Source organism: Ixodes scapularis, unplaced genomic scaffold (genome assembly GCF_016920785.2).
Source record: "Ixodes scapularis isolate PalLabHiFi unplaced genomic scaffold, ASM1692078v2 PGA_scaffold6__148_contigs__length_123643588, whole genome shotgun sequence".
Taxonomy (NCBI): Eukaryota; Metazoa; Arthropoda; class Arachnida; order Ixodida; family Ixodidae; genus Ixodes; species Ixodes scapularis.
In genome coordinates, this window is record NW_024609881.1 from 115,324,465 (window position 1) to 115,343,347 (window position 18,883).

Here is an 18,883-nt window from a genome sequence, read left to right on the forward strand (position 1 = left end):
AATCGTTTCCCTTCATGCTATACATAAGGAGTGGCCAGGCTGACCTGGACTAAGAGCTGGGAACAAAACTGCTAAACCTCCAAGAGCCGCCTGGAAAAGGAAAGGCAGAAAAAAGGGGGCGGGGGGGGGGGGGGGTAAACTTTTTCCCAGAGCAATCAATGAAACTTGAACTGCTTTAAATCAATCCAAGTCCAAAGCAGTCCAACTGTACGTAAGGTAGTAGAAGCACAAGACTACCAAACCACAACCTGTCTTGTAATCTTCAACGCGTTCCATTTCTCTTTTTGGGGAAGTGCTCGTGTGACGGGGAAGGGGGGGGGGGGGGGGGGACTGTTAGGTTTACCAGGGAGCCACGAGCCGCACTTTAACTCGCAAAGAGCCGCATGCTTGTTAAAGACCAAACACCAAGGCACCTAGGGAACCAGAACAAATCAATATTTGCTAAATGACCCCAAGGCACCAATGCAGCAGGTGCGCCTCGAGCAAACATCACCATCGCCAAAAGATGGAACTAACAAAACGTAAAATTTATTCCTAAAGTTAAGTGATATCTACTGCCGCCTCACATTATCAGGAAATCCATTTGATGAGGTAGTAGTTCTTTTTCCCTGCAAAAATAAAGAAAAATTCCATGACTTTTTTTCGTACAGTGGGAGGCTTCCAAGAAACGAGCCACAGCCCAACTTCTGCCGATCAAAAGCAGTTTGTAAAACACTCCTGTTTTTGACAGATCCTCAAGGGCATTCAATCCTCAGGTTTGGCAATCATCCATTCAGAACCTGTCATTATCACCAATTTTTGACAAAAAAAAGAAAATTAAAAGTGCCGCAAATGTGATTTTTCCTCGACCGTGGCCGCATATATCTGCATGTTTCATGGTTGCTCTTGCTACGCTAAAGGTTGATTCAAATTTGCGGTGCAAATATTTACATGGCACGAAATAAGTTTGCCTCGCGATATTGCAACCGGGGCCCCAAGTTTGACACTCGGCGAGAGAGGGGGTGAAATCGCTGACCACAGCTATTAGACAGCGCCAAGGTCAAGGGCAGTGCTAGCCAATCGTGGTGGTTGGCGACCTTGCAGAGTGCCCCAACTCGGCCCCCGGTGTGCCCACAGTGAGAAGAAATTTTGCCTGCCTAGACAAACTGCTAACATGCTGGTCCCGTTGAACATTTCTAGCGCAGTGCGTTTATCTTTTCAATCGTAACATTCAAAGACTGCAACCCGATGCGAGCGTAGTCATTCTCTTTTTTATTGTGTCGATCCACAAAACTGGAAACTTTGCAGAGCTGCAGAAAAACAGCAGCAAGCTTCAAAATTGCTACTTCAAAGCAAATATTTTTTAGGAATTATTTTGGCACCAAAGGACTTCCCTTGACGAGCACCAGATGGCAGTAATTGCAGAAGCATGGAAAGCAGTAAAATGGAGAGCTTGTACATGATACTCAAAACAATGTGCACCGTAAAACGGAAACAAAAGGGGGACACAACACGAAGCATTTCGTATTGCGTCCCCCATCTTCTGCCCCTGTTCTACGGTGCACAGTTGTAAAAATCATGCCAAGCAGTTTTAAAGTGCGTCGCACACTCTAGTCTGCCACAACATTACATATGCAGGGGAAGTTCTGCTTCCAGCATGTGCTCGGTCATTGCCTTCAGTCATGATGTGGCTGCACGCGCCTATGTGTTATCAAAGGTAGAAAGCTTTCATTGGAGACCGTGCTTCTACAGCAGGTCTGCATATGATACAATACTGCTGCAGATCCGTCTATCCATGATATGTGGCAAAAGACTAAAGCCACCACACAAATGTTGTGAACCTGCGACTAAGCAGTGATTACATGAATGTAGCAAGCGAGTTCAATGTGCGTCGCACAGTAGCGATTACACAAAGGATGCAAGCGGGTGCAACGTAGTTGAAATCAAAGCGCTTGGCAGATGTCGAAAAACTAAAACGAACTCACCAACTCGGGCCAAGGTGATTTTGTTCGGCAAGACGTGGACGCCAGGCACGATGACGTGACTGGGAGCGTTGACGCGATGCTGGTTAATGTAGAAGCCACCGGCGCTGATGATGCGCACAGCGTCCTCTGCACAGGTGCAAGAAAAATGCCATCGCCCGAGCTGTTGAGAGTTCACACAGCACCCTCTTGCAATCGCGACAATGGCCGACATAAATCTTTCAGTCAAGCTTAGGTGTGGAGCGTATGAAATACTTTTCTCTCATTAACAGATAACCCCAGTCACAAACAATTTGTATCTTTCTTAAGAGTAAAGAACGACGTTTAAGAAAAGACCAAAGTGAAGTACACAGAGCTTCAGCTCAACGCTACTCCAACTCTTAAATAAACATAGAAAACCATTATCACCTATTAAAACTTTGCGAGGACACGTAGTGGTTTAAACAACGGGGAGAAAAGGTTTTTAAACTGGACGTAGAAAGCTCAGTGTACATTTGATAAAAGTTTGAACTTTCTGTGTGCAGGTGCCAATTCTTCTGGCTCGTTTTACGGCGCAAGATCCACCGTAGCCCACCCTATACCGTAATATCTCGAGAAATAGCACCCTTAAAACTAGGGAGACCATATTCCTCAAGGCAGAAAACGGGACTTCCCACCCCGGAAGGGGGGGGGGGGGGGGGGGGGGGGGGGGGGGAGAGAGAGAGAGAGAGAGGAGGAGGAGGGGGGAGGGGAGTGGGGCATACTAAAGATTGAGATTTAGAGAAAAAATTTAATGCAAGAACTGCTATTTCAAAGCGTTAACGTATTACATGCGTGCTGTATTCAGTAACTAAAAAAAAAAAGAAGATATTTCTATTGACGAGTCAATACAAAAAGACGTGTTTGTGGGCAAGAACAGTTCTCTCAATTTTACTGGGTAAATATTTTAAAGTACCTACGTCTTTTTTTTTCTTTTTTTGTTAAATATACTTGTAACAAGTTGGCATAGTTTCCGCTTGCTTCAACTCGCTTTGTGCAAATTTCGAAATTATGCACTCCTGCGAAAACGGGACATCATTCTTTATTGAGACAAAAAGACGGGACGGCCGAAACGGACCTCAAAAACGGGACTGTCCCGGCCAAAACGGGACGTCTGGTCACTCTACTTAAAACGCGAGTCGAGTGATGCAAATCGGGATATCTTAGGCCCCGAGTTCATAAACGAGTCTCCTCTCCTCTCCTCATCCAGTATAGGGGGATATGGAGAAAGAACCAATATTCTCGAACCTGCGTTCGTCCCGCGCGAAAGTAAATCGAGGATACACTGCATCCTCAACTAGCATGCATCGAAAGCACCTCAGACCGGTGCACTTAACTCGCTCAAAATAAGGGCATGGGCGTGCGATAAATCCTTCAATGATCTTTGAAATGTCTCAAATAGGGGGTGGCCACTTATCGTGACATGGGTCGACGCTCGGTAGTTTACGGTTTATAGGTGCGACTTACACGGAGGTGCAATTCATAGACTGGAAAATATGGTAGGTACAGACAACGCGTTTCCTGCGAGCATGCTCGTCACTACCAATTTCCAAGCGAGGTATTAGAGCTCGGTCAATTCCCGTACCTTTGCTCGGGAAAAGCCTGGCTTTCATGGCCATGTCCAGCACGGTCGTTCCTGGTTCTGGAGCCAGCTGGACGAATCCGGCGTCGCCGAAGATGAGCCGAAGCTCTTCCTCGTCCAGCCTGTGAAGGGTCTCGTCCGCCCGCGATCCGCCAAACAGTATCTCGGTCGCGTTCTGTGCCAGGCTCAGGCCCCTCTCTGCAACCGGATTGTCAACGTCGAGAGGGCGGAAACGTTGCTTAGGTTCGTCTGTGCCAACGGCTATGCGTGTGGGAAGTTAGCGGTCGCTAGAAATGTCGAGGGTACAGTAAACTTGCATTATTTCGACCTCGGTTATTTAGGCTTGTCGTTTAATTCGACCCTGTTCAAAGGTCCTGGCAAAACCTTATACAAACGAATCATTTAGTTCTGAAATATAAGATATCGGTTAAATCAACCTAGAGAGAACCGGCAATGGGAAAGTTAGAAGCGCGATGAACCCCGCCCGTCGGCGAAAAACCCCGTATTGAAATTTAGACTGAATTGCGAAAAGAGAGCGCATGTTGAGACACGGGACATGGCCGGGTCTTGACACATAACAACAATTGAAATGCTGCAGCGGCCGATCATTATAAAAATGTTAGCCCGCCTGATCTAAAGTGCTGGATACAGTATTCAAAATTTCGCGGACATCTTTTAATTTGACTTTCGGATAATTCGACCCAATTTCACGTGTCCCGTCAAAGTTGAATTAACGGAAGTCGACCGTAGAACGTTTCAGTCATATCTACAGCGTGAAGGCTGGTCTGTACGCACGGGACTCCTGACCACTCTACCCAGCAAATAAATATTATGTATTGTCGTTACGAAAGAGTGCCTTAAAACATCTTGGGATCTCTTACGAGGGTGGATAGCAATGAAACACCCAGCATTTCCATACATTTTGTTTCTCTCGGCGCATCATTCTTTCCTTTGTAGCTCGAAAAAAACTCCCGAGAATTTTATAAACAGGCTTCCGCATTTTCAGTAAATGACGATAAACCCTCAAAATTTACCCCCCAGCTTGGTTTTATCGAAATTAGGGGGAAACCGAAAAACCTAGAATGTAGAGCCGTCCTTGAAGGAAAAAAATCCAAGCTTCGTGGGAAAAGATATTTGTCTGCAACGAACTGTCCGCGAGGTCGTTTCGCTCTTCGGGACCACGCACATTATTTCAATTTCCAAGTAGCCGGGCAAAGTGTTCGTTCCCTGAAGGTTGGGGAATTGCGTCCGTGCCCTGGTTTCTTCGACAGAAGTCCCGACCAAGCATAATTTATGCCAATAAAGCGTAATCTATCGTTTTCTAATAGAAAATGTGAAAGCCTGCTGTGGGCCATTGAGATATTTAATTCAACGAAAACAGAAAGGTGAGAAAATTATTCCAACACTGTTTCTGTTCCTTCTTTTGTTGGATCAAATGACCCGCAAGAGGCATTAGTTTAAAACGAGACATAGGAGAAACCTTTTTGTTTTCTGTAAGTTACCAATGTAGCTAATTTCTTCTTCAACATTTTCACAACACAAATACACTGCCAAGTCAAACTACTGCAGTAAATTAGTGCATTGTGGCACGCAATATTGATTTTCGAAATTGGTTTGAAAATGCATCAGATCAATTTGGTCAAAGCAGCACTTCTGGTTTCCTGCGACGAAACAGTACCCTTATATGCAAACCTTTTGATAGTCCAAGTTCAAGGGCTGGACTCAAAGGACAATAAAAGAATATGCTTACTAGAATGGAAAGTTGGGCGAGTTGGTATGAATTCATTTTGAAAAACAGCGCGAATACCACACGGTATTCGCGTGTGGTATTCGCGCTGTTTTTCAAGAAGAATATGCGGTTACCTCCGTGGACAAGGAGCGTCATATCCCGAGCCAGTCTCTTCTGGGCCACCCTCTTTTCTGGACTTTTCTGCAAGAAATGCAAGCAAGAGAATACGAGCTGGCATTAGGAAACATACAGCTTCAGTGAACACAAAAAAATTGGGTTGTGTGTATGTTTATACAGCCTAGAACTTGGTCCGCCTCAACGGGCGATGAGTCTCCCAACTGTAGATGAGCAATTTAGCCAGTGCAGTACAACCGCTAGCCTGGGGTCTTCAACGTGCACCACGCAGTAGCGACACACGGCCGCACGCCGGTACGATGCTCATCCAGATCGAAATGGGCGGGGGCGGGGATTGAATCCAGGATCCCTGGGTTCTGCAGCGCGAGCTTTCGCTCCACGTGCTACGAGCTGGTGTGCGCTAGACCACTCGGCCACCAATCCCCCTCAGTGTACACGTTAACGGCCGCAGGTCGTCTTCCGGTGCACTGTCGGGCGTGCCAATGTGCTCCTGACTTCCACCGCTTTGACATCGTGACAATACACCGAAAACAGCTCGCGAAAGGAATTCTGGAGGCCTTGGCCGTCGACGCGAAGAACAACGAATGCGTGAGCGCTGCTTCCATCGCTCTACGTCCCAAAGAAAAGATGTACGTGCAGGGAGCACGCCATGCGGGAAACAAGACCCGAAGAACGAAAACGAGGATTGACAGGCTGGGAGGCCGGCGAAAAGGTTATACCGCCCGAATAAGAAAATAAAAAATTATCGATAAGAAAATTAAAGAGAACAAAGACCAACGATTCAAGAGGGCAATGAAGAAGTCACCCCCTGAATATGAAAATTAAAAAATAATGATAAGAAAACCGACGAGGAGGAAGTTTATATCTCGGAACTCATGGGTTGTGGAAGAAGAGGTTTATCTTCAGTAAATGGTTGCTAGTCCAGCAGTGTGTCCTTTTCTCTCTCCTACGTACAGCTGGCATCTTTCAGAATCGTGAATCTCCAACCAGCTCCACCACGAGCAGCTGCCACAGACACAGCAAGCCAATCGGCGTGTCGTAGGGAAGACACGCGACCACACTTTATCTCGCTACCATAAAATACCGGGCAAGCACCCACTCAAACTTTGGAGCTAATCGCAAAAAAATGGGGGATGGACGCTTGTCCAAGCATCATTTTTACATGAAAATGTACTGTGTGCATTTTCTCAGATCTCACAAACTTGGTAATGGGCGCTTAATGTGGAATGGGCGGATGCACGGTATTCTACGGTAGTTGCACGCAATGCCGTCAAAGCCTTAGACCGCCAGTCGAGCCAAGCACTCAAACTTTTCTCTTTACTGATGCTGGCTGTCCCACCGAGCTAAATAGACCGAGCCATGTGCACTGACTGAGTTGGGTCAATCATTCTCCGTTTCAGACCTTCAAAGTTGGTCTTCACGCATTTAATTTACCCCATTTACCCTTTTGTCATTGCAATCGTCCAATGACAGCAATGTCCCAGACAGACAAAAGGAAATTCAGGTAAGAAGAAAGTTCCTCCGTCCCCCCTTCTCTGACTGCCTGGGCTACGCCCCCGTCACTGCTGTCACGTGCTTTTCCTCCGTTGCTCCCATGGGCTCGAAGGGGTCGTAGCATTCGCTTATTGTCGGGTTACAGCTAAGCGAGGTATATGAAACGTGATCGAGATCAGCGGTACTCTTTTGTACGACACTATGAAGGCGGCTTACCATCTGAGCTTCAATAAGGTTGTCCAGTTCTGTCTGCTCGGCGAAGGTGAAGAGTCGGAGGAACTTGACCGCTTCGGTGTCCGTAAGCCGCATGAAGAACTGTAGCAATGGTTGGCGTCTGAGCAGGTTTCCACACTTCACAATTTCAAACTCAAATCTGACCTATTCCTCGACTCCAGTATGCAGAACTAAAACGGCCTGAGGCGCCTTCCAAAAGACACTTTGCTATACATTGTCACAATGTTCAAAATCACTTTTTCCAGGAATTAGAGCGTAAGTCTCGTAAGCAAGAGTCTCTGGCACTTACAAAACGTGGAGTCCAGCAGGTTGAGCTAACCCCTTCGGCAGCAAAGCCTTTGTTTTCATTGCCCATAGAACAATGTAGCTTTTATCGACACTTTTCGAAACACTTGGTACGCGTCATGGCTGTAAAGCCCTTCTTGAATTGGGAACGTCTTTCGAAAGCTACAAGAATACGTGCACACAAGACCGACGAACACGCATCCGGATTTGTCAAGAAACAAAACAAACAAACAGGAAGGCCCTTATGGTTGCCTACCGTGTACTGGAAGAAATGTGACAAACCTGGTAAAGCTCGTATGGCGACGTCTTTCTCGGATTCAGCCAGACCGCATTCCCAGCCGACTTGCCGTACTTGTCACCGGTCTCGGCGGTAATCAGGGGCACCAGAATACCTGGGAAGTGACAGGCAGAGGATGGACTAGACACCATTTTTGTTGACATAGAAAGGAACCTTTCAAAGTCATAGGAAGTGCCTTCACATGACGCAGGAAGTGACTTCGAACAACACGTTGCAGGAACACGAACAGTAAAAGGCCCAGAAAAAAAGAAGACACAAGCCCAGACAAGGACAATGCAAGTATAACCGCCGATGTCCTTTGAATCGGCCGGCGGTTTTTTAGACGTAGGAACCGGGAAAGCAAACGCATTAAGCAGGAAATTAACATATGTGTTCCTATGGAAGCACTGCGGGACCGGCACTTCCGAACGTAAAAGCCGGGAAAACGAAAAGAAGAAAAACGGGAACATATCAAACAGGCTCCATCGTAATAATGTTAGAAGAAAAACCATGAAAATCGCAGTGGGGCAGAAAAGACGAGGCTGCGGACGAGACGACAGAAGTAGACAAGATATTGTCTAACTTTGGACCGAGTGATCTAGTCAAGAGGAGTGCACATGTAAAGGTAGGGACGTGCTCGGGAAAAACAATCAAGACAAAGACAGTTTAATCCCATGGAAGCACGACCTGTGAGGTTTAAATTGCTTAAAATTAAAAGCGTCTCTGAAATGAATAGGATCAACGGCTCATGTTTTCCCAAGAGACATAGTCATGTTGAACTAGCCCCGAAGGAAATAGATCACTTCGGGGCTAGAGGACGAGGATGTTTTTGCAGTGTCGAACACACCGTGCGATGATTACCGTAAGCAGTCTGCGTTCGCGTTCTTCGCAGCAGGTCATGGCCAGAGTCGATGTTGCCCAGTTGGTCACCGCCGCCAATCTGCCGCATGAACAAACAAAATGGAAGCGATCCATCACACAGTCTAAAATATCGCGAGCATGAGCACATTGATCTTTTTAAATAGGGTTGCTAAAAAACATAAATTTAGATTGTTGTTCTAAATGAAGCACTTAAAGTTTTCCCCTTCGAGCAAGTCTTTTGCTTTCTAGATACTTTTTTTATACTTCTCACAGATAAAGGAAAACAGGAGCCATCTCTGCAATTAGAAATGTTACAGTCTCACAAACCGAATGTAGATAAAGAGATTAAAGAAGACATGTTCTGTTACTTACACTATGATGAAAATATACCCGTCGATATACCTGCTGCCTTCAATGTCACATTCCCAAAGTACGAGCAAAGTCAAGGCAATTGTTTCTTGCCCTTACAAAATAATGCATCTACTGACTTTTTGTCAGACAATAAGCCTCCTAAGAATAAAGTCTCAAGATCCCAAGTCCTATGAGTTGGGATCACACAATTATGCACAGCCTGTACATGCTTAACAACCTGTTTGAATGAATGCTTTTTGCTCTGTTGGTATAAATAAATTCACTTTCCTGAGGTGAGCAGAAGAATCACAGTACTGTAAGTACAAAAATAAACAAACATCTGATGGGGCTGTTCCGGGCATTTCTCCTCAACAAATGCCACAAAATCTCGTTCTGATGAGGATGATTTGCTGCAACTGTTTTGCAGCACATTTCTTAAGCAAATCTCCTCCTGCAAATTAATTAGCCAAATAAAAAGTTCACAAGAACTAATATGACATTGTCACAAATGACGAAGTGATGACACAAAGAAGAACTGAGGAAACGAACATTTCATGTGGCGAACTTGTGCCAAACCAAAAAGGAAACGGAAGATAACAATAGAGCGCCAAAGGTGTTGAAGTCGGTGCAGCAGCAGGTTTGACCGCAAGAGCAAGACTGACCGCATGCAGCAAGGTGCGGTCTCTTTCCTAGCCTCACGGGAGTCTAGAACGATCTGTCTAGAACATTTGGGCATGGAAGATTCCGTTCTCGAAAACCAACAAAATTCTCATCTCTTCTGGAACATTCCAGCACACAATGCAAATAAAGATAAAAAAGAAGAGCAGTACCAGGCATCGAACCCCAGTCGCTTACGTGGGAGACAAGTGCGCTGGCAACTTGGCTAGCTATGCACGTGGCAATATTATATTCCCTGATGGCAACATTCTGTGTCATCCAAATGGCGCAACTTTTGTCTAACTGAAAGGTACTCAAATCTCCGACACAAAGAACAAAATTTGTGCCATCTTGCTAGTGACAAGTGCACATGCTGTCGTACTGAAGGGAACTCAATTCTCTGACACCAAGAGCACCATTTATTTCTGTCAGTTTCGGTGATTTAAAACTGTTATTTCAGAAGCCCCACCACTAGCTCGCTCAACAAAGAGATAACACTTAGAGCGACCCGACGAGTCTGGACTGCAGAAAGGGGCGGCAAACGAGACACCCTCACCTGGAAGCGGCACTTGTACTTGTCGTACAGGTAGAGCCAGTCATAGGACTGGAACATCTGGTAGGAGAACTCGGTGAAGCTGATGCCCTCTCCCGACCGTATGCGCTGCTGGACGCTGTTTCAAAACCAAAACAAACAGCCCACTTAGAAAGGCCCACATGTACACCTCTCCCCAAGAGTAAGGCAGAACATTCCTACGTCAGCGAAGTCCCGCATGGCAATGAATAACAGACAGTTTCGAGGGTTTATGCGGCAGACGAGTGGAAGGTCTCTGGTATGCCCCAGCGAAGGATTTAGACAAAATGGAGACTTTCTGACGTCCGATAAAATTTCGGTTCTGTGGCGTCATGAAAATTAAGCTTCCGTCAAGCTTGCGGGCACCTCCTGCGAAATCTCAACCTGCCAACTGGGAAATCGTCAGACTCGTGCACTGAAGGGAAGTTATATGCCATAGCGTGGATAATTACATGTTGCAGCACACATATGTTTCAGATACCAATAGTACAAAAACAGTGACTGAGAAAACTAACGCTCCCATGCAGAGAATCTACAGCACCACAACCCAGACCGGTGTAACAGCCCAAAAAAAAGCGCTAAAATTAGACGAAGGAGGAGTGAGAGGAATGTACACGACAAGCGCTGACTTACAACTCTATTTTTATTAGGAAGAAACATGAAACCTTTGAACCACCAAAACACAAAACACCGCCAGTCTTATCAATGTGATTACAATCTTACTTCGTGTGGTTACGAAGCAAGATTATAATCCCATCGATAAGATCGGCTGTGTTTTGGTGGTTCGAGGGGGTTTCATGTTTCTTCCTAATAAAAATTCAGTTGTAAGTCGGCGCTTGTCGTGTACCTTCCTCTCACTCGTCCTTCGTCTAATTTTTGTGGTTTTTTGGGTTGTAATGCACCACCAACTCGCCCAAGTTACCACACTTATGCAGACCACTGTTCTTGTTTCAACATGTGAGTTGGACAACCCGTGCTACAAGTGTGGCAGGAAGTTGGGATGTGGTCGCAAAATTTTTGTATGCACCAAATTCCGTGTACACCAATCCGAAAGAATGGGCACCTCAACATAGGAAGGTCAAAAATTTTTGAAAATGTGATTGGTCGTCAACTCTACCCGACGAAATATCTAACCGCGATTCTATGTCTGTAGAAATATTGCGGAGGAATGTTTCTAGCATTCGAGAAACTGGTCGTCATTTGAAAATACAGAGCATTCGTTCGACAGATGTAAAACTATGCTTAAGAGTTTGCCCGGGTTTCCGCTTGCCAGGACGAGACGCCAACTCCACGAAATGGGGAGTAAAGGGGAAAACAAACAAGATCATACTGAAAATGCCCACAGATCAGGGACTAACAGGCAGGAACAAATATAACACCGTCTCCAAATCGAGAGTGTTTGCTCCCCTCCCCCATATTTATTTATAGTACCTATAATTTCTAATGAATGGGGCATTACAGGAGGGTTACCACATCACTGCCTGGGCATTTCCAGTATGAACATGGCTGCTCACCAGTTCTCCTATACCTCGACTCACATAAAAAAACGCAAACCTACAAATAAAAGTTATTCAAATTAGGTATGTGTCGTGCTATGTACGATAATCACAAAAAAGTACTCTTTAATAGACTAAACATTGTGCAAATTCCAAATCACTATAACTATAAACTTGCTTTTTCATACAAGCAGTCTTCTAAACACAAGGAAAATCTTTACATAGCAATCTCTCACCCGATGCATAGGGAAGCAGTAGTATATGAAACTTGTAGGTCTGAGGCATGCCTAGTACCACACTCCAGAACAACTTACAACAGTCAGACGCTAAGATGTACCCTTCCCCGACTTTTGAATTGTTTTTATACCGATAGTATTGAAATCCTGAATGAATCTTCTAAAAATACATGCACATTATTTATTTGGGACTCATTCATATATGCTTTAAATGTGTAATTACTAAACTAGTAGTAAGACTTGAATACTTTTTTTTTTTTGTCATTTTTGTTTTGCACCTTGAATTAAAAACAAACATGTATTGTGTGTGTGGCTACTTTCGTTGTTGCCGCTAAGGGAGAGAGAGGCTTCTCTAGCAAAAATTGAGTTTCTTTTATCTCTGCCTTCTCCAGTTGGGAGATAAAGAAAGAATTTTAATTTTAATAAACACTTTTCGACAAAAGACAGCATGTGAAAACAAAAATCCCGTTACAACTCCATGAAAATAGCTGCATGGTTACTTTGAGCACATGTGCAGGGAGCATACAGCAGCGGTTCACATGGAAAACAGGCCCCACATTGAGAGCAACCAAAACCCTCTCCGAAGTGAACTCGTAAACGAAAGACACAGTGAAGCACACGAAAAGCAGAGAAGGCAGACTGTCACCTTGTGCGGCACATCATCTTGCCCAGCCTGAAGTGCCTCCCAACAGTACCAAGGAATGGGATGACGCCCTGTCCGTTGTACCAGTCCGAGTTGCGGACTATCCTGAAAGGGACATCCACTTCAGCACCAGTTTTGGCTTCCTCAGCGCGAGTTTTATGCGAGACTTACACGAGTTTCGTGAAAACTCGAGTTTAGGAAATCGTGTGCAGACCACGAGAGCTGGGTTGCGTAATTTGGGGCGGCATGCTGTAATGGTAAGTGTGACAAGACGCCAAAGGAGAGACTCCCCTACACTTGGTGCCACGGGTGGTGTAGCGCAGGATCACAAATTAAGGCGCGAAAACCGGGCAGATATAGCACAAGTGTTGGCCGGATTTCAGTGCAAATGAAACAAACAACTTGATCAATACAAGTTGTGCTCAAGCTAATTTCTGAACAAGACGCAAGTGAACTCGATTACAGAAGCAGCTCTCGAGTTGCCTACCTGTAACTAAATTATGGACACTAGCTCGTGTGGCACACACCACATGAGCGATAGACTTTTCACATTAAACACATTCATCCCAATGAGGGATCCCAATGAGGGATGAATGAGATACCCTGTTCTCCAAGTCAGTCACAAAGGGAACAATGATTACATAGTTGTTCCATAAACCATTCTACATTAGAAGCTCCGTACGGTAAAGACTGAAGTAAACAAAGATATGCAGATAACGGAGTAGAGTTAAACTATGCTTTAAGCCTTGGTATAAGCAGATAGGGATAGTGAGGATGCTTTTCTTGCAAGTGCCCATTTGAAGAATGAGTGCATTGTTCATGTCACTCTTCTTTAGTTTGTTTAAGTCAATGCTAACTTTATAAGCACCCATCTGCTGTGACCCGTTGCTTTTTTGAAAGATGAACCGGGGTCAAAAGAAGTTGAGGCAATAGTGCACCAGTTACCTAATCTAAGGCACAAAAAGGTTTAATCTCTCCTTAAAGGGACATGAGCAGATAAAATAAATCCGACAAACAACACGCCACCTGGCAGGCACCCACCGTAGCAGACCCAGTTCGCCGCTGGGCTTGCAAGCACCATCTTTCCAGAAATGTTCTTCGTGGTTAATGAAGATTGTCTCTAAGTTGTCCCGGATCCCCGCGACGTTCCTTTCGATGGCGTCGTCTGCCATCTTGTCCCTCTCCGTGAGGCGACCGCTCGGGTCGCCGATTTGGGCCGTGGAGTCGCCGATCTGGCCGGGGAACAAGAGGAGACGGGGTGAGCCTCGGAGAAACCGCTCGATGAGTCCCATTGTGGCAATACACAGATGGAAATAACTGACAGTTAGTGGCCACGATAGTATGGTGCCTCGAACGCATCTCTGAATGGTGTGTTTGGCGTCCCATTCCGCACATGCGCTAAAAGTGGTCTCGAAGTGGCAACACACGACGTCGATAAAAAGCTGGGGCGTCACGTTGCCGGATGTTGCAGTCCCGGTGGTTAGATGTAGAAGTTCTGGCAGAAAGCACGAGAGAATGCGACTGTCATCGCGGCGTCCCAACTGCCGAAGCTTCCGCGGACTGGAAAGCTGGAGAACAGCCCGCAGCAGCATGGGCGTCTGCCACACCTACCATCGCCGCAGGGAGTCGTCAGACAGAAATCGAGGGAGTGCGTTTGAGGATGCGGTAAACGCACCGGACGGAGACTCGTTCCGGGTGCCGTGACGATGGTCAGATTAGCACAGTGCTTGTGGGTGGCTCCAGCTCCTTCTGCTTTCTCGAAATGATTACGGCTATTTTGAGTTGTCAAAAGTCCCCCGGCACACATCGCTGTCTAACGGAAATGGATGTCAACAGTGTGCCGTGAACGTTGCCTAGACCTTTGCAAATGTTCGCAGTTTCTTTTTTTGGTCGCTACGAACAACGTGTCGGCTCTTGGTGCGCAGTGCGCTTCGGTGTTTGTCACCATTTTAATCCCCGAATGTAGCTCTTGGTGCCCGAAACCGCACTTGGATGACCTTCAACGAGAGCCACGTCAAGAAAATACAGTGTCTCAAATGACGAGGCTGGATCTAAAATAAGCCGTAAAAATCAGCGCCTGCACTTTTCGTCAAAGCTGTACTTTGCAGGTCGGTTACACCTTGTAAATTTACGGTGCTTAACTCCGTTTCTGTATAAAAAAAGAAGGCCAAGAAACTTGCCACGGTCAAGGGTGGACGGCGACGTAGACGATCGGGTCGAGTGGTGGGGCGCGGTTGGCACTCGTATTGATAGATGGCGCTACCTCCCTGCTCCGGCCTGCTTTCGAAAATATCGAGGCCCCCTGCGACGATCGTGGTCCATTAAAATGAACATAATATTTTTTGTAACATACCTTTGGTTTATAAAGACCTGCAGACAATGATAGCAAAACTTGAAGTAAAAAAACAATAGAAGAAACCACGGTTGCATAACGACGGAAATCTTGCTGACGACGGATTTTGTTTTGTGTCGTCTGTTTTCTTTCGCTAGTCGGCTACACCCTCCGATCTTGCTCCCGGCACCATCTATCAATACATGTGCCAAACACGCCCCGCCACTCGAATCGGTCGTCTGCGTCGTTGTCCGCCGTTGACCATGGCAAGTTTCTTGGCCCTATCTTTTGCAGAAAGCGAGCTACGCTTTGTAGTTTTACAAGGTAAAGCCTACCTGAGAAATACACCATTGAGGAAAAGTTTAGATTGCTGCGCGCACGTGCCAATTTTTATGGCTCATTTTAGACCGAGCCTCTGCCTTTCAGACACCCTACAATTTGTAATACAATGATGCATGCTCCACATTTTAAGAGACTGATGCAAAATCAGCGTATCCCTTCACGATGACACAAACTTATGACAGACTGCAATTTAAAAGTGTTTGACAAACATGTGCCACTGTCGTGGGTTTCATATGTATCCAAGAATGCCAACTTGCCCCACTGTCGTAGGTTTCAAATGTATCGAAGAATGCAAACTGGCTTACTTTAATCGAATCAAAGTGCATCCTTAATTTGTATAAATTTGATCAATGTTTTGAAACGAATGCATGTGACGGTTACTGAAGGTTGGGCGCAAACGAAACTATGTACATTGAAACGAAGCCCCTCGCCTCGTTTCAAGGGGATTATTCTTCTCGAAGGCAGTCACGCCCTCCAAAAACCAGAAATCTACGGGAAATGGGCCCGTTTCGACACAATTTCCAAAACAGGTTGGCAACACTTCACTCACCACAGCAATGACATTGTGGCCCATCCTCTGCATGTGGATCATGAGGACAATGGCGAGGAGGTTCCCGACGTGCAAAGAGTCGGAGGTGGGGTCGAAGCCGCAGTAGACGCATTGCTTCGAGGAGAAAAGCTTGCCGACTTCGTCACTGCATCGATGAAGCGAATCGAAATGAGTGCTCACACATTACAATCATGGACGATACAAACTAAACGGTCACGGGTTGAAAACACAGTAGAAGCTCTGTGCTTTCCATCATGCTTAGTCTGCGCACGGTCATGAGACGCCAGAGTTAATGAATGCGTAAAGCTCGTACTCGAGGTAAAGCTTCTACTGCCTTTTAAATTTGTCACCAACCAATGTGTTTGTCTTGTCTGTTAGTACTATATGGTGATGATAAGAGGAATCATTGTCTGTTTGAGTGATTGCTTATTTATGCCTCCTCAAAACTTGCGGACAAAGTTTTTCACAAACTGCTGCCCAGTCGTATTAATGCGAACAACAAAGTATATATATGCACGTTTCGGCTTCCTTTATGCAAAGCTATTGCATCTCCGTGTAGCTTTGCATGCCTTACTGCCATCATGTGCATTCTACACCTTTGCACTAACAGACCTCCTGAATCTTCGGCTTCGCTCAGTTTTGACACCTGGGAATCAGCGTTGTGAATTTGATGAAAACAAAAGCATTACATTCTCATCTGAGATATGAAACTGAGAGCTAGAACTGCATAATTTAAGCTTGCAGCAGCTACAACATAGGGGGCCACAAAGTATCCAATTAAAGAGAACGGACAAAACTCTCGTGCTACAGCCTGAGCAGAATTCCATTTTGTGAGAATATTGGGATGTCTAAAAGTACCTAGTGATGAAAAGAATGCGATAAGAAAATGAGAGAAACTATTGAAGATCGCTTGAGCCCCCCAACATGCACTTTTCAGGGTTTTGAGTTCTGTAATTAAATGGGCAGGTGACAATGTTTTCTTTTCTCCCCTGAATGAGAACTACTGTCCAAAACAAAGCAAGGGTACATTATAGATTAAGCAGCAACGGTTTTATCGTAACACGACAAACAAAAATATTTCAGCCAAAACATTTTATTATGTCGGCAATTCGATTTATATCCGCCAAGGACCTGCCTCTAATATTACGTCTTTCTCTGCTTATGAACGCGACTAAAAAGCAATAAAGGTTCTCACATGGTTGCATAAAGACAGCCGTAAACGCAACTCACTTTTCAGGAGGAAAAACCTCTTGAATGACACCACGTTGGAGAAGTTGCCGAAATGCCTCTTTGCTGTAGGCTTGAAAGCGGACTCTGCTGCGAGCTTCGATCTGCAGTAACCTGTTTATAAATAACGCCACAAAAGAAGAAGATAAATAAAAACATGTCATTCAAAATCTCTTAGCGAAAGTGGTTTGAAGGAACGAAAAGTCAAGACCCCCACTTGGATACAATCTACGCTAAGCTCTGAGAGTGTTCCTCGCGTAGTCAGAGCTACCGATGTGCCCGTGTGGTGAGTTAACTATACGTAAAACCTTGCCTTGTTACTTTCGCGATGGGAATGAGGAGTTTCAGTCGGAACATGACAATCCAATTGAAGAATTACTAGTCAAAAAACAGCCGAAGAATACACGCGACCACGCCGGTCTGTTGTGCACAGAGTTGCCAGATAACATTCTGCTATGTTCCGCCTTCCGCTGTATTTGCGTAGGCCCGCGGTTGGCTTGGTGTGCATCACAGACTCAAACAGAGACTGACACCAGAATCTAAAACTCGTGAAAAGCAAAATATGAACACAAAAAAATAACCGGAGAGAAACTATTTACACGAGTTCGCAAACCGAAACTGAGTTCTGGCCAGCGTTCGTGCGTCTGGCGAGGGATATGCATCTTGCTCGATTTCTGAAGCGACGTAGGCTGGATCGTTGATCGAGGCTTGTCGATAAGGTAATCTGGCTAGTCGTGCACAAAGCAGCTTCTTAAAGGCGTTTCTTGCAAGTACCGCCGACCATTGTTGTGGAAACGTGCAACACACGTACGTGCCACGAGTGGGTGCTCCGCCGCCATTCGCTTCCAAGTGTCGTTCATTTCAGCGCTGCGCCGCCATTGGTTTCCAAAGGCCGCTTCAGTGCCACTAAATAAGCTACGCTTCAAAGTCACTGATCTTCTCCGGATCACGCTTCCCGCTTGTTCGCCACAGCGCGAGTGAAGCCACAGGATGGACATCTTGCTCGTAGTCAATTTGCGGTTTGCTAGCGTTGCAGAGGCTGGCAGCAGCGTACTGTACACGCGTTTTGTACCGTTGTTCGTCATTCGCCGAAGAACATTTTTTTATACCCTGTGTAACCGTTGAGACTTGCCGTTGTGAACACCTGAAAAATTTTACGAAAGCGTGCCGCAGGAAAACGGTATAACTCGTCGAAAGCAAGTTTCGCCAGTCTCATGGCAGGATCAAAACTTCCTTGGCATGCTAAAGTGCTGCGTCTCTGTGCCTTCGCACGCTTGGATACCGATCAAGAATTGACGCCGTGTGGATGTGTTTTGCGAGTGCGATGTGCGTGAAGCCGCATGTAAAGGCACAACTCGTCGAAAGCAAGTGCCGCCGGTCTCGCGGCCTGATCAGAGCTTCCTTGGCACGCCGAAGTGCTGCGTCTCTGTGCCTTCGCACGCTTGGATACCGATCAAGATTCATTTCGGCGCCGTGTGGATATGTTTTGCGAGTGCAATGTGCGTGAAGCCGTGTGTACCTCTGGAGCAGCGTTTTACTTTCTCAGACTGCTGTATTTGTAGCTTGCATCACTCGCGGTCCAGAAACGAGCTTGATCCAGTGTAGTGGCGACGGAAGAGGAGGGGAAAGGGGCGGCATCAGCGGCGTGTTTTTTTTATTTTGTTTGCAAGATGCTTATTGCAATCAAATTAGTAGTACAAAATCAGTATCACAAAATATTACAGAGACGCATTACTTTGGCGTGCCAAGGAAGCTTTGATTACACCACGAGACCGACGAAACTTGCTTTCGACGAGTTGTGGCTTTTACCTGCTTCACTGCCTAAACAATAAAAATTCGTAAAAATCTCCACGTGTTCTCAACGGCAAGTCTCAACCCTTACACAGAGTCTTAAAAATCTTC

General features: G+C 45.8%; 1 protein-coding gene across 1 annotated transcript; it reads right to left on the reverse strand.

Annotated features, from left to right (window-relative positions):
- Positions 1-552: 552 nt before the first annotated feature.
- On the reverse strand, positions 553-17,396 carry LOC8027391 (tyrosine--tRNA ligase, mitochondrial). Its single transcript, XM_029985803.4, has 13 exons — positions 17,295-17,396; positions 16,985-17,095; positions 15,755-15,899; positions 13,572-13,762; positions 12,534-12,635; positions 10,141-10,255; positions 8,577-8,655; positions 7,721-7,830; positions 7,136-7,234; positions 5,425-5,491; positions 3,565-3,759; positions 1,965-2,090; positions 553-608 (listed from the first exon to the last, which is right to left on the reverse strand). The coding sequence occupies exons 1-13, from the start codon at positions 17,336-17,338 to the stop codon at positions 571-573; spliced, it is 1,422 nt and encodes a 473-aa protein (XP_029841663.2). The 5' UTR covers positions 17,339-17,396; the 3' UTR covers positions 553-570.
- Positions 17,397-18,883: the final 1,487 nt, after the last annotated feature.